This window comes from Cucurbita pepo, chromosome LG02 (genome assembly GCF_002806865.2).
Source record: "Cucurbita pepo subsp. pepo cultivar mu-cu-16 chromosome LG02, ASM280686v2, whole genome shotgun sequence".
Classification (NCBI taxonomy): Eukaryota; Viridiplantae; Streptophyta; class Magnoliopsida; order Cucurbitales; family Cucurbitaceae; genus Cucurbita; species Cucurbita pepo.
In genome coordinates, this window is record NC_036639.1 from 4245997 (window position 1) to 4267808 (window position 21812).

The following is a 21812-nucleotide window of genomic DNA, read 5'->3' on the forward strand; positions in this document are numbered from 1 at the left end:
GATAATTTATTTATTTAATAAATTTTTAGTTCATAAATTCAATTAAGGTTAATTTAATTAACTTCTTGATTGCTTTGAATTATTTACCTTGGAATCTCTAAGGTAAATTAATTACATTAAATTTTGATGGATTTTTTTTAAAAGAATTTATTTGTCTTTAACCTATAAAATAAATTATTTTATGCAAATAACTATGGAAACTTATACCTCGTCGCTTTTTGTTTGACTAAAAGTAATGAATGAATTTGCTCGTGTCTTAATTAACCTCCTATTTATGACCGACCAATCCTAGTTATTACAATTATGTTGCCACTAATATTCCTAAAAAGAATTAGGCAACTCGTACTGAATTTAGCTCATCTCCAATTACCTTGTTTCACCCGCTTAATTTTTTTACCACAGTAAATAATAACTTACCTAGTTAAAACATATATTTTTGACTAAAAAGTCAAAAGATTCGAGTTTTATCAGATTTCAAGTATTCCCTAACGTTGGAAATTCATGTTCACAGGACAGCTTTGAAAAATGGTCCTGCAAACTCATTTCCTGGACTCCTCTCTCTCTCTCTAAAGTTCGATTATTGCCTAAGTTAGTACAAAAGGTTCGACTAATCTCGTCATTGTAGCTACGTGAACTTCGTTATCCCAGCTCTTTCCTTCTGGATGCTCAACGTCCTGTTCTAACGACTCTTTCGACTCATGGGTTGTGGCTCGAACTTCGTCAGTGCAACAGTTTCCATCAGATTGTAGTGCTGATTGAATTGAAGTATCCATTCTATTTGATTCAACCAAATGCAATGTGGATGAATCAATTGGAGCTGGATTTCCCTCGTGATCGTTCTTCGTCTTTTCATCGTGTTCATGCAAGTCTTGATCTTTTAAACGTTTCATTTCCGTTCTGGGACGTGCTTCATCAGGACAGGAGTAAACACATTGTTGTTTTGAATCAGCATCCGAACGAGTTCCTGCTATACGATCCGTTCATATGAAACGATGTTACATCATTTCGTTCTCTATTTCTTAAGATGAGTTTAGTATAGGGAAGAAATAAGACTTGCCTTGTGTGTTCTCTGAATTTTGAGCACTTACATACAAGGCTTTTTTTAGTAGCACTGTTCCAGGAAACACCATCAGATTGAACCGGTGAAGACTTTGTTTCTCAACATCTTCCACGGGTATGAACCCAAACCCTTCGGTCCATGTCTCCACTAGACTAGGAATTGCAGCTATCACAAGCTTTTTCACCTTAAAGGACAATAGCATCTGGAACGCCCAAAAAAATAATAATGAACGACACTTCGATAAAAAAATCTACATAGGTTAGCTAGCATCTACTAAAACGTGCATCTACATTGGTTAGCATGTACTAAGAACAACCTAAAGGGCGAGAGCTGCAGGAACCACAAGCAAGATCGACCCAACAATGATAAGTCATAGACGGAACGGTTAGCACCAGATCTCAAAAATACCCACGAACTTTGGAAAGTAACGTTAATACCTTTACACTTTTAAGTATATTTAGAAATTTTTAATAAAGTATTAACGGTTTTCATCCAAGACTAACGAGTTTAAGCATATCTATTGGCAAGACATGGAAAAGTACCTGTTCTATAGCGTTCAGTAGACGCCGACACATTCCCTGGCGACGATATTTACTACAAGTTGCAATGATGGGCATCTCAGCAACTTCTGATCCATGTACCCTGCAACAAGAAAGTTGGAATAAACATAGAACATAGCTACATGTATATTTGTAATGGGTCACAATCAGTAAACGCTCTAGAATATAATATTTCCAAAAGCAAAATATTCTTCAAAGTTCATCACATATATAAAATGTCTTGGCCATCTATCTCTGATATGACACTATGGATCGGGAAAAACCATGGAGTCGAACAATCTCTTGAACTTGATGCCTTTGAATTTAACTTTCCTTTTAGCTTCTAATAAGTTGTAACGACCCATGTCCAAGATTAGGATCAGGATTCGAAATCCAGATTTGACACCTGATGGCCCCGACATTCCCTGAAATCCTCTACAACATGGTCACATTACTACTCGTTTCTAAAAGCAAAAACTATCCACACAGACCCTCTACAACATGGTCACATTACTACTTCTCGTTTCTAGAAGCAAAAACTATCCACACAGACCAACACAGGTAAAATCCATGAAAGTCCATAGAAGAATTCATTTAAGAATTCAATGTGAAAACTTCTACTTCTCGCTAAAATCCATGGTCACATTACTACTTCTCACTTCTACTTCTTGCATCGAACTCACTCCGAAATGCCAAGACAAATAAAAGTTAAGGATAAACGCTACCAGAGAAGAATTTTGGATACCTGATAGATGCTACACAGAGCAGCACATCATCTTTCTCTAGTATCACAGTGTAAAATCCATGAAAGTCCAGACGAGGAAAACTCGACCTGCACAACACATCGAGAGTTTATAAGTATAAATGCAGCTGAGAACAATTTAGCAGAAGACAGTTTCGAAGGAAAAGGTAAGAAAATTTGGAAAACTGAGTTAATTCATGGTGAAGAAGAAAACTACTTAGGGTTTTTGTAAAGGAGTAGTGCAAAACAATTTGGCACGTTACGTATCGCCTTCAGCCGCATGGATTTTAAACGCGTCTGCTAGGGAGAGGGTTCCACACCCTTATAAGGAATGCTTCGTTCCCCTCTCCAACATACCGATGTGGGATCTCACAATCCACCCCTTGGGGGTCCAACGTCCTTGCTGGCACACCGCCTGGTGTCTAGCTTTGATACCATTTGTAACAGCCCAAGCCCATAGCTAACAGATTGTCCGCAGTTTCTTATAAAAAAAAAAAAACAAATGGAAAAGGTACTAACTCCCAGCTGTACACGAGATGTGGTATCATATCAATTCCTGTTCTTGGATCTACCATGGACAAAAAGCATTCCTCCATTATAGTTAGAGCCACTACTAATCTGGAATTGCATTCTGCCATCATAGCTAAGCGTGGGGTCGATAGAATTTTCTGGTCACTATGAATACATCGAAGAAGCATCCAAGAAAATCCGTCAGCAAACTGATTGATCGACCCAAGTTGAGACTGAAGACCTGTGTAAATCTGCACACATCAGTGAACAACATTATGTAAATATCAGAACCAGCAAGATCGACAATGCATAGTTTCTACTTTAAAAAATACTCGGTATGCCTGCGTTACTTGGTCAGCAACATAAATCATAAAATGTACAAGGTAACTAATGTAAAACATGTTTTTTTTTTTTCTTTTTTGGAGAAACTCGGTGTAATAGCCCAAGCCCACAGCTAGTAGATATTGTCCTCTTTAGACTTTTCCTTTCGGACTTTCCCTCAAGGTTTAAAAACGTGTCTGCTAGGGAGAGGTTTCCACACCCTTATAAGGAATGCTTCATTCCCTCTCCAATTGATGGGGGATCTCACAATTCACCCTCCTTGGGGGCCCAGTGTCCTCGTTGGCACACCACTCAGTCTCTGGCTTTGATACTATTTGTAACAGCCCAAGCTGACCGCTAGTAGATATTGTCCTCATTGGACTTTCCCTTTTGGACTTCCCCTCAAGGTTTTAAAACGTGTCTGCTAGGGAGAGGTTTCCACACCCTTATAAGCAATGCTTCGTTCCCCTCTCCAACTGATGTGGGATCTCACAATTTCCCCTCCTTGGGATCCCACACTGCTCTGTGTCTGGCTCTGATGCCATTTGTAAAAGCCGAAGCCTACTACTAGCAGATATTGTCTTCTTTGAGCTTTCCCTCGAGGTTTTAAAACGCGTCTACTAGGGAGAGGTTTCCACACCCTTATAAGGAATGCTTTGTTACCCTCTCCAACTGATGTGGGATCTCACAATTCACCATCGGGATCCCACACCGCTCTGTGTCTGGCTATGATGCCATTTGTAAAACCTCAAGCCCACTGCTAGCAGATATTGTCCTCTTTGAACTTTCCCTTTCGGGCTTCTCCTCAAGGTTTTAAAACGCGTCTACTAGGGAGAAGCTTCCACACCCTTATAAGGAATGCTTCATTCCTCTCTCCATCTCTCCAACCAATGTAGGATCCCACACTCAGGTATTTGAGAATATTTGTTATTTGGGATATCTTCGCCTTTTTTTGAATTCCATCTTCTACCAAATCTAATAAATTTACCACAATAGAAAGAATAGGACAGAAGAATCATACAAAAATACCTTATGGCAACTCTCACTGCAAAACCAAATAAGAGACTCTGCTCCATAATCAATGTCTTTTTCTTTCAGGCATCGCACATGATCTGTTTAACCAACAATCTATTAGAAGGATGAGATACCCATTTTCAGGAGTTCCCTCACGAGAACTTCAGCAAAAATAGAAAGAATAAACTCTCCTCAAAACGCCAACAATTAGTGCAATAGTCACATATTAGAAACTTAGTTTATCATGGATGAGTTAATAGAGGTACTACTACAAGGAGACCCTTCTATGGTTCTTCTGCCAAGTTATGGTTTTATGTGCTTAAAAGCAATGAGAAGTTCTCAAAGGATCTGTTCTTCTTTGTTCTTTTGCTATGGAACTATTGAGGAAGCCTTTTAAACTTGTGGTTGGCCTCCAGTAATCCAAACCATGTCAAACGTCGTTCTTCGGCTCACGAGAATCAGGACAGTTTTCTGATAGGAGGAAAATCCCTTACACAGGTCATGGGATGATATTCTTATCTAGCGGTTTCGAGTTCCAAAATCAGTCATTTATGTAGGATCTATCTACGATTTGTTCCGATTGGGAACGGTTCTGCAATTCCTCTAGTTTTTGTTTGCCTCCTTTAGGCATAATCTCAGCTCTCAAACGTTCAACCGTCCACAGAAATCCAGTAATGTATAATCCTCACAGAAATCAACATGCAAGTTTCAATCTTTAAGATATCTAAAGAGAAATTAATTTCCACGTCAAATACGATAAGCCGATTAAGCTCACTTTTTATAACAAAATAAATATAAATAATTATAGGGAAGGCATAGGAATTACACTTTTGCTCGCACTGAGAACATTTTAGTGCATCAGAAGAACTCGACGACTCTTTATAATTCACCAGATCAGCACATATTCGGCAAGTACAGTTCGAGCAATACCAGTTGCCTTCAGGCAGCTCCTAAAGTTCAATAGTTAAGAGGCATTATTTATTTAATCATATCATTTCCCAACACATACATATAAGGCTTAACTCCAAAACAAATTACTTAGAAAAATAGGGAAACACTTGAATGCCAATCAGTATATTCTTTTCACATGCTGTCAACATCAGTATGCTTTCTAGAACAAACACAAGTACAGCATATTGAACATGAGAGAACCAAAAAAAGTTTTAAAAAAACATACTGAATAATAGTAAACAAGTACAGCTAAACACGAGCGGGCGGTAAGGAGACAAGAAAATTCATCACCAAATTACAAAAAAGTGAAGAGACAAACCAGAATTGACAAACAAGAATGATGGTATGTAGAGGGGCAATTATCACAGCATATTAGCTCTCCCCCATCACCACAAATCCCACATGAATCATCATTTCGATCTTCATCGACTTGAACTGTTCTGGTCCTACTTCTCCTTGTCTTATACTCAGTTGACCAGGCTTGAAGCTGACATAACATGAAAGGCTTCCCAGAGTCCAAGTAAAGATTCAAACAAGGACGATTAAATTTGGAACCCGAGTGCCTTTTAAATTCAGTTATTGAGAGTAGCTCACTGCAGCAATTGCAGATGATGCCATCTCCAGTAATTCTACCATATTTAACTACACTATTATCCCGAGAGTTTCGATATTGGATCATGCCATTTGAGGATATAACCCCAGCATCTAGCAACCATGACAAGATTGTTCTAGCCCCAATGGTATACCACTTCCCATCTTTATAATTCTTTTCCCCATTACCCAAGCTTCTTAGGAGTAGCTTACAACTACTCTTTTGCCTTTTGCGGTTCGTTTTTGCTCTAGGCTTTAAGAACTTCCTTACAGCGGAAAATCCAGCAGCACTCGAACTGACATCTTTGTTTCTAATTATGGCTGAAACTAATAGGTCATCATCTTCAATTTGACATTCGCTCAATTTCTTCTTTCTCGTTTTTGAACCTCTAAGACTGTCATAAATCTTTTTGAACTTTGAACCTTTCCTCTCAGAATGGCATGAAATAGGACTGAGATACAAGGACTTCACATCACCGTCCATGTTTTTCGTATCAGCTATATGGGACTTCTGGTATTCTATCATATCCAATTGAGAACAACTCACGTCAATATCGGTCTGAGGTGGCAAGGTAGGATTAATTTCAGATATCTTTTTACACTTTCTACGCCCTTTCTTCTGCAAATTAGAATGTACAGCAGAAACTTTACTCTCTGTTTTGAACTTTGAAGTTGAAACGTGCTGCCCACCTTCTTCATTATGTGTAACCTTCTGTACAACCTGTGAAGCACAAGAATGAGATAAATCATCGCTTATATAGTTTGGACAGTAATACAGAGATTCTTCCAGATTATTTTGCATCTTATCATTGAATGGGACTTCCACTTTTTTTCCTTCTCCCAGGGAATGCATCAGTGCATTTTTCACCATTTCATTAGGCTTTTCAACTTGATTTTCAGAGCTCTGTTCATCCGAGCTATACAAAGCGCTGTCCTCATAAGGAGATGTAGGGCCAGAAACTGGGATAACATTATCTGAATTTCCAGACAGAATAGGACCACGAGGCGGACATCTAGGTTTGAGTGCACTACAATGACTGACCAAGCAATTCATACCATCCCCTACATCGGAGACATAATTAGACACCCTTGTCGGAAATTTCATTGTTCCATCTTTTGTATGTCCATAGTAATTAGATAAACTTGTATCACAGGTTTGCTCATCAGAAGCACAATTGCCACCATCGAGATCTTTCAATGCAGCCTCCGTTAATGCACTCTTGGCAGACGGTGAATGATCGTGGAGTGGAGGTGCATTTTTGTCAGCAGATAGGTTACAAATACTATCCTCATTTGTTAATGTCACAAAATTATCAGTCTTATTGTTCCCAATAACCCTAATATTACGGGTAACTCTAACTAATTCTCCCTTCCTAAGTGTACCAATCTTTCTGTCAATCGAAACAACCTGAACATAGGGATCTAGAATAACCCAACAATGAGCGAGTGACGTTGAAGCTCCTAGTTGATTCATTTCCTTCCCAACTTGTAACAGTGTGTCACAAAGATCAAATAAGAATTGATGAATGCCGGTCCATTCCTTGATGTCAGATTCTTTTACAAAACTACATCTATCAGCATATAGGAGTTCACCACAAACCCTCCAAGCTTTGGGAAATTCACGAAAGAGCCTTCGCTGGGGTGATCTATAAACGGTTTCCAAATAGCGCCTGCAAGGTCTTTTGCGCCTTTCAATAGACCATCCAGCTGCAATAAGTAAGTGAACAACATGATAGTGGAGAAGAGGACGGGGATCCCTTATCAAATCTGTCTTCAAGGAAGTGTCCAGTTCTGGACATTGAAATTTCATTTGTCCTACCTCCAAATGTAATGGAGATCCAAACTTCTCGTTGAATGTATCGGAAGGACTTGCTACCAAGAGTCTGGTCATTGAGCTCTCTTCGGAAACAGGCGAAGCACTAACTTTATTCTCCATATTGGGTTCATGACCTTCTAAAATCAACGACGTGCATTTGGGTACATCAGGTTCGCCCAGATTGCTGTCCCTTTCTACAAAATCCTTTAACAGGTAGCAACTTGATACAATACCCTGTCTAGACGATTCTACAACGTGGAATGTAGAAGCAGATTCTCTTATAATTACTGATGAGTTCATAACCTTACCTAGATTGGGTATAGAATCAGAAGGTTCATCAGTTGAAAGTTTTATTCGCTTAGCACTTGCATTCTCATAATTATCTTCCACTGAAGGGCATTTGCATGGAAAACTATACGGTACAGAATCGGTCCTAATATTCTCAGTAGCATTGTAGCATTCATCAACCTTTATATTTCTTGAATAAGAATGACTGGACACTGTCGAGAGTTCACTACTTGAACATAAAGATGCATCATTTATCTTCCACGGCTCATGTTTATTACTAAATGCTTTGCAAGGACATCTATTGGAGTGGCTAGAGATATTCCCAAAGAAAACCTCCTTAAAAATAATGTCTTCATTCGCAGAACCCTCAAAGCCATCATCCTCGAAATCCATACGAATGGACCAAAAACCTTCTTTCGACCCTCACTTATCTACCCTACACGTACACTACTTCAGAAGGCAGGACCTGTAGCATGAGAAATCAAACATTACTTTCAAGCATTTAAAAAATAAGAATGTTTAACTTAAATCGGATCCAATTTAAAGGACACAAGTCAAATAACAACAGACATTGAATGAACGATAATTGGGTTGCTTTGTTGTTTCTTTTGTTTTTGCATACTTCTTGGTTATTTCGTTCTTCTTTCACTCCCTTGCAGAGTTTATTTCCTTGAGCATTATTCTTTTTTCATTTATTCAATGAAAATTTTAGTTTCTTGTTCAAAAAAACACTGTACAATGGGGGACGTTTTGAGTGTCCACTGGTAGAATGTAATTAGATGTGAGTGCGATATACAAGGAACGCATCTGGGAAGGTACTCGAAAAACTGCAAGAGAGAATGTTTTTATATGCAGATAAGATAGGCATAAAGGATTTCAACGTGCTAAAATATACTCATCTAACGCTTGTGCTGCTGAAGCCTTAAAGAGAAATTTGACAATCCAAACTACTTCAAACTCTGTATCCCATTTTCACTTCGATGAAATAATACAAAGCCAGCGACAAAATCCCGTTGTTACCAGCACTTTCATATTCTATAACAGTTCCTAGATCATCCGTCAATTGCATCAATGATCTAAACAATCCATAATGTTTATCGATGCAAAACGAAAACATTAAAGAATGACACTACCGAGCTAGAGACATTTCTCTCGGATGCTTTACTCTTACTTTTTGGAATATAATTCTTTGGATTTCCTCCTTCCTGGTGTTGAAAATAAATGACCAGACAAGCTATAAAGAAATAAAAATGTGTGGAAGAGGCAACTTCCGCTTTCTTCGTCCATAAATCTTGCAAGCGCGTTAAGAAGTGGCGTTTCTACGCTCTAATCTTACTTGTCCAAAGAAAGACTAACTTCTTCCACCACCCCTATCTTTCCTTCACTCGAACCAAAAGCAAAGTCGTGAGACAAGGAAGCGTTGCTCGACCCCTTCAAACAGTTTCTATCGATAGCCAGCATTGTTCGACACACGGCATTTCAAATAGAATAGAATAGAAAACGAGACAAACATGTATCACCCTCCCATTTCCTTAGTGTCCTAGTGTCAATCTCTCTATTCTAAATCCAAAACTCATAAATCACTGAACAACATTACTATTTTTCCATAAATCTTACAAACGAGAAGAACACAATAAAAATGTAAAGAATCCTTTCATACCCATTTGCAGAAATCTTCGTTTCCAGCTCAAAACGCATCAAAATCCATCATACATCTCACAGAAACCATCTTAGCTAAAATGAACAAAAAACACAACAAACCCACTACAAAAAACACCTCAGCTAGGCATTACATTCGCCATCAACATGCAAATGGAATCAAGAATCAAGAATCAAGACATGAATTAGGGCTAAGAGATGACAAAATGGAAATGGGTATTGCACCGTTGTGAAGGAGAATTGAAGCAGCGTTTCCTCTGCCCATCATATCGCCATCAGAAGTACCTTCTTCACGGTTGGTCATAAACCCAAGAAAGCAAGATAACTTTGAGAAACTGAACAGTACCCACCAAGTACAACAAATGGTATGACAAACCCATCTCTACGAGGACTCGCCTTTTCTCTCACCAAAACCGTTTCTCTCTCTCTCTCTCTCGGCACTCGGGCTTCCCCCCATTTTCGTGTTTTTTTTTTTTTTTTTTTTTTTTTTTTTTTTTTTTCTCATCCCCCAATGCGTAACACACTCCACTCTGCCCTGTCCATTTTGGGGGATTATTTTTAGAAACCCCTCTTTTCATTTCATTCACACTGCAACTCATTGGATTGAAGTGGAGGGAGGATCCACAAACAAAACCCATCTCTCAATTTTGTAACTTTGTAATGATTTTACTCGATCGAATGGATAGGCTTTTGGAGACTCCCCATTTTGATTTTGCTTCCTTTTTTGGTTCTTTATTATGTTCATCCGATTAGGTATTATTTCAATAGTTTATTGGAGCATCTGTGGTGTGGTTGTCACTTTTATTTTTTAATTTTTAAATAATACTAATAAATAACTTGCCGACAAATAACCTTTATTAAACAGTTAACTCCGTTGGATTGGTTCAAATTGTTTGTGTAAATGTAACCGTAAGTCTAGTCAAATCTTTTGAACCACCAAGCCAACCTCAACATAAAATCAACTGATTAAGGCATGTGTCATTGATTAAGAAACTAGAGACTTGAATCTTTCGGTATATGTTATCTGCGCATCAAACAATTTCATCAAACTTAGTTCATAGGCATTCAAACAGTGAGTTCACTTACGGTTTCCAAGCTCAATTCGGTGTTATTAAGGTTGATTTGGTTGAATGTTTCCAAATTAGAATATATTTGTGAGCCAACATGGTTTAATTATTATAAATCCGTCATAAAAAAATACTAAATATTATTAATTTCTGAAAATAAATAAAGATTTGGTGGGCCATTAATATGGCTTTGGCCCACTTTTTACATCGGCCCAAAAGGCCCAAAAAATGAGGACCGGACTGTAAAGATCCACATTTTACCAATCGGCGACTCCGTCGTCACTGTTTAGGAATTTGTAGGATTTTCTTTAGGGTTTACGCTCTCTTCCCTGTGTTCCCTCCCTCCACGTCGATCTTGACTCGACCATGGACGTCGTTAAGAAGCGAAAGATGGACGAAAACGGCGTCCCTCTTACCGACTCCGACGATTCTTTGTTAAAACTTTCACCGGAAGATGCTCGCAAGATCATCGAACGGTTCACTCCGGATCAACTCATCGACATTCTTCAAGACGCGGTTTCCTGTCATTCGGATGTGCTTGACGCAGTACGTTCTGTTGCTGATCAAGATGTTGCTCAGCGTAAGCTCTTTATTCGTGGGCTTGGTTGGGACACTACGACCGATGGTCTCCGGAAGCTTTTTTCTATATATGGCGAATTGGAAGAGGCCGTCGTTATTTTAGATAAGGCCACGGGGAAGTCGAAAGGGTATGGGTTTGTTACGTTTAAGCATGTTGATGGTGCTCTACTGGCTTTGAAAGAGCCGAGTAAAACGATTGATGGGCGTGTCACTGTGACTCAATTGGCAGCTGCAGGAAATACTGGGTCTAACTCCAACGCCCCCGATGTGTCGATGAGGAAAATTTACGTGGCTAATGTGCCGATTGACATGGCTGCTGATAAATTGCTTGCGCATTTTGTTCTGTACGGGGAGATTGAGGAAGGGCCTTTGGGGTTCGATAAGCAGACGGGGAAGTGTAGGGGTTATGCATTGTTTGTCTACAAGAAGGCGGAGGGTGCACAAGCGGCGTTGGTGGATCCGATTAAGACTATTGAAGGGCGACAAGTAAGCTGTAAATATGCCAATGATGGAAAGAAGGGAAAGCCTGGAGGTTCTGGGCCTGATGGCGTTCAGGGCTCTGTTGGTAATCAAGGTAATGTTCATGGAGATGGGATGGGTATGCCTTCGCAGGCTCCGATGCCTGGTTCAATGGGTGGACAGTATGGGGGACCTGGCGGTCTTGGATCATACGGTGGGTTTTCAGGAGGTCTCCATGGTCCACCACAGCTTGGGCATAATACGCTGAACTCGTCGTTGGGACCAGGCTTGTCTTCTATGGGTAGTCAAACACAAAATTCTCTGAATGGTACTGGTGGGTATGGTGGTGGGCTTGGCGGCGGCCCTTACGGTGGTGGATACGGTGGTCCTGGGCCAACTGGCTTTTCTGGTCTGAGTGCTGGTCCAGCCGGCGGCCAGGGAAGTTCCGGTGCTGGAACGGGATCTGGTTTGTACAGGTTGCCCCCGAATTCTGGGGGAGTTCCTTCTAATGGTTATCCAGATAGTTTGCCATATAGTTTGTCGTCTTCGTCTGGTTATCTAAATCAGCACCCACACACCACGGGTACATCACCGGCGCCCCGAGTGCCGCCTGGGGGCATGTACCCTAATGTGCCGCCATTTTATTGAGGTAATTTTCAAGCATGCCGTTTATGTTCTTTATTGTTGCATTGTCCGTTCCTTTTCCATCCGTAATGGCTGTTCGTTTACTATTTGAAGGTCCAAACTGTGTATGTTCACTAACTTGTCTGTTGTATCCCTGGGATTTTATTTCACTTGTCCATTGTAGTTTGTTTCTTTGCTTTTTTTTTTTTTTTTAATCAAGGGTTTGTGATGTTGCCTCATGCTGGTTAGTGTTAATAGTACCCCATTTTATTGGCTCTGTGGATATGATTTATTAGCACCTTTAAATTTTGTTTTGTTACTTTGGCGTCATTCAAATTTTAAACGTCCTTGTTGCATTATCTTTGTTCCTTGACATCTGATGTTCTAAGTTTTTAGATACTAATATAAAAATGCAGTAGATCATTTTTCACGAGACACTTATTATTATTATTTTTTTTTTCATAAGAGACAATTTCATTAATGATTGAAATTTACAAAAGGGATGTATTATCATGGGGTTTACAAAAGACCTTCTCAATTTACAATGAGGGAGGTATAACTATAGGAAGTAAAAATATTTGACAGTTTACACCAAGATATAGCTTGGTAAACAACATTGTCAAAAAGTTTTGTGTAGTTATGTGTCTTTTCTGCAAATATTCTCTGATTTCTTTCTTTCTACAGATTCCAAAAGGAAGCCCTGGTGAGGTGGTGAGGTTTTTCCATAGTAGGGTTTATGCATTCTTGAAAGGGTAGTATGTTAAGGCATATCCAAAAAAATCCTTTACCTCCCTAGGATATGTGAGATGTCATCTGAATATATTGAGAATCGCTGTCCAGAAATTATGAGCATATGTGCATTGCGTAAACAAGTGGGTTTGTGATTCGTTTTCTTTCTTGCATGATGGACACCAATTTGGAGAAAGAGTGATGTAAGATTTCACTTGTGTTAATGGCTTTATGCACTATTTTCCATAGAACTTCACCTTTTTAGACTATCTTTGTTAGCCTAGGATTTATTGCTTCTACTTTTTCCGCCATGTCCATCATTAAGGAATTTTTAGAAAAGACCCCGTCAGCGTTGGGGAGTCAAATCAACGAGTCTGCTTTGTTTGACAATACCACAAGGGTAAGGTCAAGGCTCAATTCACCCATTCTGTTGCTTCATTATCCTTTAAATTCCTACCAAGCTTTCGGTCCCAAAATTTGTTGACAATATTCCACGTTTCTTTGATCGTGACTTTTTTGCTATGAGAGAGCCAGTACAGAAGTGGATACCTCAGGGCTAATGTGGTGTTTTCAATCCATGGGTCGGTCCAAAATGATGTGCTTCCTCCATCACCCACCTTATGGCAAGTTTGGTTGGTGATGAGGTTTTTGATGTTTCTTTATGTACTTCCAAGGTCCTTTTATAGAAGATGGAGGGGGTGGTTTTCATTTGATGTAGGAGTATATTTAGCCTTTATAAGATTTCTCCGCAAGGCCTTTTCTCCATGATGATATCTTCATATCCATTTGTCATGGAGAACTTTGTTCTTCTTCCTTATCGAGAGAAGATCGAGGCCTCCCTTTTGTGTTGGGAGGTTTATAATATTCCATCGAACAAGGTATGGGCCATCTTTCCACAAGTAGTTTATGAATAATCCGCAACCACTTTTTGTGGCATTTCAAATAGAGATGTGTAGTAAGTGGGGAGATTGGATAATGTGGTTTATATTAGGGTGAGTCTTCCGCCTTTTGAAGTTAACATGATGACCACGTTGACAACCTTCTTTTTATTTTTTCAATAATAATCTTCTAGAAGGAAAAGGATTTGTGGTTTCCTTTTAGAGGTAGTCCTAGGTATATATTTGGCCATTCTCCCTTTTTACAACCATATATGCTAGCAAATTCTTCAATAATATCTATGCTAATATTGATGCCCATGATCTCTGTTTTTTGGAGATGGATATTTTGTCCAAAGAATCCTTCTGAAGTTTTTATCGTCTCGATCATGTTTTGTATGAAGAGGCATTTGCCAAGTTAGAAAATTGTGTTGTCTACGAACTGAAGGTGGTTGATGCTCAAGCCTTCATTACCAATCTGGAAACCTTATATCTACCATTCGTATTTTGCTTTTGTCAATAGGCGACTGTGGCAATCCATTATCATGATGAAGAGAAAAGGGGATAGTGGATCTCCTTGTCTCAAACCCCGTGTGGCACAAAAAGGCTGGATGGGATGCATACCTTATATCTACCCTTTGTGGATGGGATGCATCCTTTAATCCACCTTCGCCATTTTGAGCCAAAGCCTTTTGCCACAAGAATGTTTTCGAGGAACATCCAATCAACCTTGTCGAAGGTCTTTTCCATGATAAGTTTAATGACCACCTTTTTATTTCTTTCTTTCCCATTCATCAATGAGTTCGTTTGCCATGAGGTATGCATCAAGTATTTGTCGCCCCTCTACAAAAGCTGTTTGTTGCCCAGTTATTGTGAAGGGGAGAACCTTTTAAGACACTCTGATAATACCCTTGCTATGATTTTATATAAACCAGTCATGAGGTTTATGGGAAGAAAGTTTGCAACAGTGCCCTGCAACAGTGTGGGCATCCAGTTTCTTTGAGATCAGACATATGTATGTTTCATTCATGAGTATTCCAAGATTTTTGAAAAAATTTTAAGGTAAAACCATCGGCTCCAGGAGATACTTATTTTTCTTTCGTAGTGCTCATGCTATATTGCCAGGGAGTAGAATTGTGCTTTCTTATTGATCTGCAAAGTTGGTCTCAAAAGTGGTAGATATTCTCTTTTCAAATTTTCATTTCATCCACCTTTTTGGTGTGTGGAAGGCTGGCAATATGCAAGTCCTTCTTGAGACAATGGGTAGAGGGAGATCTTACCTGTCTTTCCTCTGTTTTTTATGCTTATTCCATGGCTTCTCTATGGTTCCTGGTCATATATTGTTTTGAGAATTTTCCTTTGCTCAACGGTACTGTGTTGCAGGCCTTTTCATTTCAATGTTTTGAATGAGTTTTTCCTTCCCAGTGTTGATTCTTTTTTATTTGTCTGGAATTTTATGCTTGGTATAATTATTGACTAGTATATGATGGCAAATGTAATTCTTTTTTATATGCTTGCGTCACTTTTTAAATGTTATTTGCGCATGCTTATTTTTCAATCCTCACACTCTTGGGTGCATTGCTCCCACATGTTTGCTTTGTTCTTTTTTCTTCTCTCATTCCCTCCTTTTTGTTTTGTTTTGATTGCTTTCACTGGGTTTAAGCTTTCCTATTTGGATTTTAATAATTCTATATTTTTCTTCTGGGCAAGGTTTACTTCTCAGGGCATAAAGCATAACCTTAAAGAAAACATCTCGCTTTTCTTTCGAAGTTGTCTGTTCCTGTTCCCATCTCTTGTAGAATCCTGTTCTATTTATATGATTTTGGAGCCCCTACGTACCATTGATCTATTTCAGGCATTTTTCTGGTGACCTTTATATTGGCTAATTCTTTCCCTTGAACATTAGGAACAATATAGCTTTTAGTTATTCTTCTTGCACCCTTCATTTTTGTCATTCCATATGTACTGGCAATTAATAAATATTTAGTTTCAGATGTTTGTTACTGGTATTAAAGTTATGGCAACAATTTGGCTGCCTACTTACCTGATGATTGTATGATTTCATTTGTTAGTTTTTTTTTAAAAAAAAAGAAGGATTTGTTAGTTTTTTTTTTCTTTAGAAAAGGATTTGGTAGCTTCTACCCATGTTTTTGTTTTCTTGCTTCTATTTTATTTTGTTCCTTTTTGTACCATTAAATTTTAGTCCGTGACGAAGTTTTTACTTCAGGTTGCATCTTCTTTCTTTAATTGATAACAAGTTTGCCTATGGCTGACAGACAATAATTGATCAACCTTTTGAATTTTGACGTTGGATTTGCAACTTTTAATGATTAGGAAGAAACTTGAATTTTTGTACTCATCATTTTCTGTATGTCAGATGGTATGCCATTTTGTTTTGTTATGTTGACGTTGTTTGTATTATTTTGATCCTGAATTAGATTAGAATTCCCTTTGCATTATGAGGTGGGATGATGAAGCAAGTTCAACCTGGGTATTTGATTCAGTTTATCTTGTTGGATGCAGATGCTTTATGTGCTTCACCTGATTGCGTAGAATGCCGACTATCGATCTGATTGGGTGAATGTATTGGCTTTGCTTTTTCTAGATGTTTTTGAGTGCTTGTAGAAAGAAATCATTCAATGGTGTTTTTGTACTTGTCTACAATTAATATGCTTTTGGTTTCATCCCCTCCAAAATAGTCTAACAAGTGATCGCTTATTTCTGTGCCCCCCCCACCCCCCCTCTTTGTTGGGCTAAAGCTCTCTCTACAAATTTTGAGAATTGGGAAGTGGTTAATGCTCTTATGGTTTGGTATGTCTGCTACCTGTTGAAGAGAGGCTTGCCTTTTGCACATGTAACGATTTTAGTATTCCAACTCTCTTTGTAATAGTACTCGTGATTAGAAGGATACTGTGGCAGGGTCCGTTCTTGCAGTTCCTTTGNTTTAGTCTTTTTTTTAAAACTCTTCGAGTCCTTTTTTTAATTTGTTTTTGTTTGGTTGGTGTTAGGGACTGTGTTTCTGTGCTGCATGCAACTCATTTGGTCTTGGATGCATCTATTGATGATTTAACACTTTTGAACCAAACATTAGATTTTGTATTTGTGGTTTTCAGTGAATTAAATTATATATGTATTTGGGCACTTTGATGAGATTAAATGGAGATTAAATGCAAGCACAGAGGACCATTTTTATAATGTAGTCACGTTGGTTGCTGCCTTGAATTCTGGGGGTTATTGGAAGACATCAGGCTATTTGCTTATTGTGAGACTTGACTTTTGCCTTATTGTAGTCACCTAGTTGCACAAAGTATAGAGTTTCTACTGCTAATAGATTACAGAGAAATGGAAGCCTCTTGGCTTTGCTTTGTGATGGGTAAATTGCATTATGTACGACACCCACCACCTTTTGATTTCTGAATTGGGCTTTCTAAATTGGTGTTGCCCGAAGAGGTAGTTGCCCTTTTTTTTTTTATTTTTTTATTTTTTTACAGTGGAAGTGTCATATTTCTGTAACATAGTTTAGCTTGTAGTGGAAAGTTTAGCTTGAGGAAGACATTATCCCGTCCGCAGGTTTATAATAACTTCTCTATGTGGCTGTATTTGTCCTGCAACCTGTGCTTGTATGGCTACTCTATATTTGGCTCGACTATGTGCGAGTGACAACGAAGCTCGAGCTGTTGCAAGGCCTTGTGGCGATACTCCTTGGGAAGGCAAGTGATAGCAATATTGATTCTCACAAAGAGGGTGAACAATCTACACGTCAACCGTGCTGCAGCTTGCGATCGAGCATGGATTCTCATGTCTACAATAGAGAGATCTAAAAAAAAAAGGGAAGGGANTTTTTTTTTTTTTTTTTTTTTTTTTTTTTGTTAGCTAAATAGGGAGGGTGACAGAAATATATACGCACTCTGTTACCCTGCTTACTATATATGTAGAATGTTACATGGTAATATTAAAATTGAGTTTAGAAATTATTTTTAAGATTATATTGTAAAATGAACCATTAAAAAAGTATTTTAAATTAATATTTTGCAATAATTTTTTTTAATAAAATGGAAAAGAAATTCCGTGGGAACTCGACCCCGGAAAATTTATATTTGTTCAATGTTCTAAAAAAATGTAATTAACATATTTAATATAAAAAATGTTAAATTTGTTATTTAATTAAAAAAATCATGAATTTAAAACCATTTAAGATTAAGTTATTTAATTATTTTTAATATTCAAGATTAATTAATATATTGGTGAGATGTAACATAAAATTCCATTCTTTTAGAATCATGTTAAAAGCCAACAATTTAACCATCAACACATTAAAAATTCAGATCAAATTCTTTAAAATATATATATATTATTATTATTATTATTATTATTATTTATTTATTTTTTAAAAAAAAAGAAAGTAGTTTAAGTTTTGACTTAATCTGAATATGATAAGCAAACTTCAAAAGTTAAAACCTCCTGTGATATTCTTTCTCTCTGCCATTGAAAAAGAAAGAAGCTAAAACCCTGTTTCTGCGGCTGCCGAGGAGAAAGAGCAGGTTTCCAACGACGATGGACTGACCTCCACGGGCTGCTCAGGTTCCTTTCTTATTACCTTTTCTTCTTCTGCTACTCTTGATCGCCAACCCCCTTTGATTCCGACACTCAGTTTGCGTGAATGTTGCGTCAAAATTCAATTCTTATACGTTTTTAAGTGCTGTGGTTGTTGAATTTTGGAAAAACAACGTAATTCTGCTGATCAAAACCGAGAATTCTGGTTTTTTCATGTCTCCAATGTCTCGGAGGATCTCTTTTTTGCTTTAAATCTTATTCAACATGTTTTAGTGGGTTTAATTACATTAATAAGAGGATAAAAGAATTGGAAATCAGTACTGGCACTATAGAGAAAGGAGGATATGTTACGGCTGTTATGAATGATGATTAACAAAATATTTGCAGAGTTGGGGAGAAATGAGGTAGCTGTCCTGTTTCTTGGGATTTAAGGATTATGAATCTTGCAGGTGAACAAAAATGGATTTTAGATATAAAGCTAATATGTGGGTTGGAAACATGTTCCAGAAATTTGAAGCAGCCTGCCATGAAATGGATAATATTATGAACCAGGTATCCCCATTTCTTATACTCTTTGCATTCAGTGATTCAATATTTTGACAAAACAGCTCATTTGGTGATTTTCTTATTGGGTTGATTGTGTGTGTGTGGCTCAATGTTCATGCAATTTAGTAATTTGTCACTGAGTTTTGCTTCCAGTAAGTATAATCTGTTAAACTGATCTTACGAACAGGATACGGTTAAGTATGTCGAAAACCAGGTTAGTTCAGCAAGTGAAAATGTGAAGAAATTGTACTCTGGTGTTGTTCAAGGTCTACTTCCCCGTGTAGAGGATTCCGTGAAATATGAAGCGAAAGCCGCGGCTCGGAGGGGACATGTTCCTGTAAATGCATATGGAAAAGCTGCAAATAATGATGTTAATAAAGCATCTGTGGGGCGTGGTAGTACTGATCAGCTAGATAACTGCAGTCGAGCGTCTTGTAAAGTTACGTTTGTAGATGAAGAAGTTGCCGAAGTTCCTAATCATTCTCTTAGTATTCCTTCGAGTCACTCACCGAGTAATATTAGTGAAACTAATGATACGAATAAACGAGCTTCTTCAGTTCGTGATGACTCTGATATGCAATTGGAGGACGATGTATGTTTAGTAGGGACTAATGATGAGGTTTTAACAGATAAAGATGCAATCAAGAAGTCTGAAGAGGATACTGCCATGGAGTTCGATGCTAGTGATCCTCTGAAGCATATGGCTGATTGTACACCGTGTCAAGTTAACGTTACAAGCGGAGAAGAAATTCTTATTTCGGATAATTCTCATCCAACTTTGGAATCATCCAGACTCTCCGGTAAGAACGGCAACGACTTGTCAGATGAAAACTCAGATGAGGTTTTAAAGAAGGGTGTCATTATCGAGCCTAATACTACTGATGATTTGAACAATGACCGTCTTAGCCATGAACGGAGTGAGACAAACTTCGTTAGTAAAGAAGCTGATGATTCTAATTTGCTGTTGAAGCCAGGCAGAATTGATAATGAATGTGAAGAGGATATTGTGACCTCAACTAGAGGTCCACCGGTAACTTCGATTCACAGTACAGATGTTGAATCCGCTCATAACGTTACTCAAGCTTCTAGCATCTTGGTAAATAATTTAGTTCACTTCTCACCAAAGTTGGAGACAACTCCCAAGAACTTGGAAAATGGAACTGATCGTTCTAATGCTCCAGACGCTACTGCTTCTGAACTCGTGTCAGAAGTGTTAACCCGTGGGGAAACTGCAGAAGAGACGAGGCCAGTCTCCTCTTTGAAATCCCTTCAAAACTTCTCTAATTGTACTTTTTTTCCTGAAGAACCGGCTGATCAGCGTGCATCTATTGAATATGAATCTCGTCCGTGTTTTGAAGGGGTCGATCGTGCATCGGTTGAAAACAAGGCTTTGGAGATGAAGTTTGTCTCCTCCAGCAGTTCCTTATCATTTATGGATTCACTTGGTTTGTACTCTTTATCTTTCAACCTAGGAGGAGTATTTGTGTTTTCTTCTGATTTTCTTAAACAATTCATGACTCAACAGGGACCCATGCTTCAAGAGCCAATGAAAGTGCATTTCATCCTAAACTCCATACCACTAGCCAGGTTGCATTTTCGAAATCGACTAGTTCTAGGGATCTAAGTCTCTCGACTGAAGTAGGCACGCCCCGTAGCTTGTTATGTACTATTCTTTCAATTCATTTCTGTTATCTATAATTGTTATGATTCATTTTATTTTCCTCGAAGCAACGACACAAAAATCGGAGAAAAGCTTTTATCCCCTCCCCTTCTTTTCCGAGTTTAACAATGATCTTAAAATCTTTTCTCAGGTCGTCCATACAATTCCAGATGCTCTATTTCGGATGCTGAATTGGAAACAGTGGATTTGGGACATCCGGTGACCGTTAAAGATGAGTGTGACAGCGTCGACTATAAAGCTTTCCATGCTATCTCTCGCAGAACGCAAAAGCTCCGTTCATATAAGGTCTCGTTCCCTCATTTAAAGTTACACACATGAGCCTCCTCAAACAATATTCACTTTGAAATACCATCATTTTTATCTGTTCATTCTTTTCTTTGCCTTTCCATAAATGACCAAAAGTGCTGAAGATTCTATGTTTTGTTTCTAATCTATTCTTCTTTACTGAAAAATAGAAGAGAATCCAGGAGGCTTTCAATTCCAAAAAGAGGTTGGCAAAGGAGTATGAACAGCTAGCAATCTGGTATGGAGATATCGATCTGGAATTCGGTACAGACGGTTCGCAGAAGTTGGACATGAAGAACGTATCGACTAGTTATGCATCTGATTCTGAGTGGGAGCTTCTGTAAATGAAACAGGTAATTCACTTGAATCTCTGAAATCAGAATTGTTCCAGGAAGAGGTGAATTTGAACCCTATATGCTGGAGATGAAGAGGAAGCTAGTCTGTAAATAACACTCAAGAATATGATTCACCACTTCATCTCTTGAAGTGCATAACGCCAGGTATGAGTTACCAAAATAAACGAGTTGCAAGATATTTTGTACATATTGGTGCTATCTTTCTGGACTGAACCTATGGTGTTTAAACTAATTTATATATATATATATATATATATATATATCTATCTGGTGTTAACAAAGCTGTCCTGTTTCTTTTATCTGTTTGTGAAATATCTGTTTGACCTTTTTTGTGAGATCCTATATCGGTTGGAGAGGGGAACGAAACATTCTTTATAANCTGTCCTGTTTCTTTTATCTGTTTGTGAAATATCTGTTTGACCTTTTTTGTGAGATCCTATATCGGTTGGAGAGGGGAACGAAACATTCTTTATAAGGGTGTGGAAACCTCTCCCTAGCAGACGAGTTTTAAAATCGTGAGGTTGATGACGATACGTAATAGGCCAAAGTGGACAATATTTGTTAGC

The 21812-nt window shown here is 38.3% G+C and overlaps 3 protein-coding genes across 12 annotated transcripts; 2 read left to right on the forward strand and 1 right to left on the reverse strand.

The window, feature by feature from the left end:
- Positions 1 to 402: 402 nt before the first annotated feature.
- LOC111788536 (increased DNA methylation 1-like) lies at positions 403 to 10200 on the reverse strand. 2 transcript variants are annotated; one of them, XM_023668878.1, is made up of 9 exons: positions 9717 to 10200; positions 5457 to 8298; positions 5013 to 5136; positions 4202 to 4284; positions 2861 to 3102; positions 2345 to 2431; positions 1603 to 1702; positions 1058 to 1262; positions 403 to 964 (listed from the first exon to the last, which is right to left on the reverse strand). In XM_023668878.1, the coding sequence occupies exons 2-9, from the start codon at positions 8223 to 8225 to the stop codon at positions 585 to 587; spliced, it is 3990 nt and encodes a 1329-aa protein (XP_023524646.1). In that variant the 5' UTR covers positions 8226 to 8298; positions 9717 to 10200; the 3' UTR covers positions 403 to 584. The 2 variants fall into 2 exon arrangements, with proteins under 2 accessions (XP_023524646.1, XP_023524647.1); XM_023668879.1 differs by lacking the exon at positions 9717 to 10200 and adding an exon at positions 9493 to 9710.
- Positions 10201 to 10843: 643 nt separating this feature from the next.
- Positions 10844 to 17656, forward strand: LOC111788538 (UBP1-associated protein 2C-like). 5 transcript variants are annotated; one of them, XM_023668885.1, is made up of 2 exons: positions 10844 to 12245; positions 17395 to 17656. In XM_023668885.1, the coding sequence occupies exon 1, from the start codon at positions 10925 to 10927 to the stop codon at positions 12242 to 12244; it is 1320 nt and encodes a 439-aa protein (XP_023524653.1). In that variant the 5' UTR covers positions 10844 to 10924; the 3' UTR covers position 12245; positions 17395 to 17656. The 5 variants fall into 5 exon arrangements, with proteins under 5 accessions (XP_023524653.1, XP_023524649.1, XP_023524650.1 ...); XM_023668881.1 differs by lacking the exon at positions 17395 to 17656 and adding an exon at positions 14348 to 16757; XM_023668882.1 differs by lacking the exon at positions 17395 to 17656 and adding an exon at positions 16263 to 16757.
- A 624-nt stretch (positions 17657 to 18280) lies between these two features.
- LOC111789382 lies at positions 18281 to 21433 on the forward strand. 5 transcript variants are annotated; one of them, XR_002814332.1, is made up of 6 exons: positions 18281 to 18405; positions 18828 to 18930; positions 19112 to 20369; positions 20450 to 20582; positions 20736 to 20890; positions 21061 to 21433. XR_002814332.1 is itself a non-coding variant. In XM_023670138.1 (6 exons), exons 2-6 carry the CDS (start codon positions 18838 to 18840, stop codon positions 21232 to 21234), a joined length of 1818 nt encoding a protein of 605 aa, XP_023525906.1. In that variant the 5' UTR covers positions 18281 to 18405; positions 18766 to 18837; the 3' UTR covers positions 21235 to 21433. The 5 variants fall into 5 exon arrangements, 3 of the variants coding, with proteins under 3 accessions (XP_023525906.1, XP_023525905.1, XP_023525907.1); XR_002814333.1 differs by having other exon boundaries at positions 20450 to 20511; XM_023670138.1 differs by having other exon boundaries at positions 18766 to 18930; positions 20450 to 20587.
- The last annotated feature ends 379 nt before the right edge of the window (positions 21434 to 21812 follow it).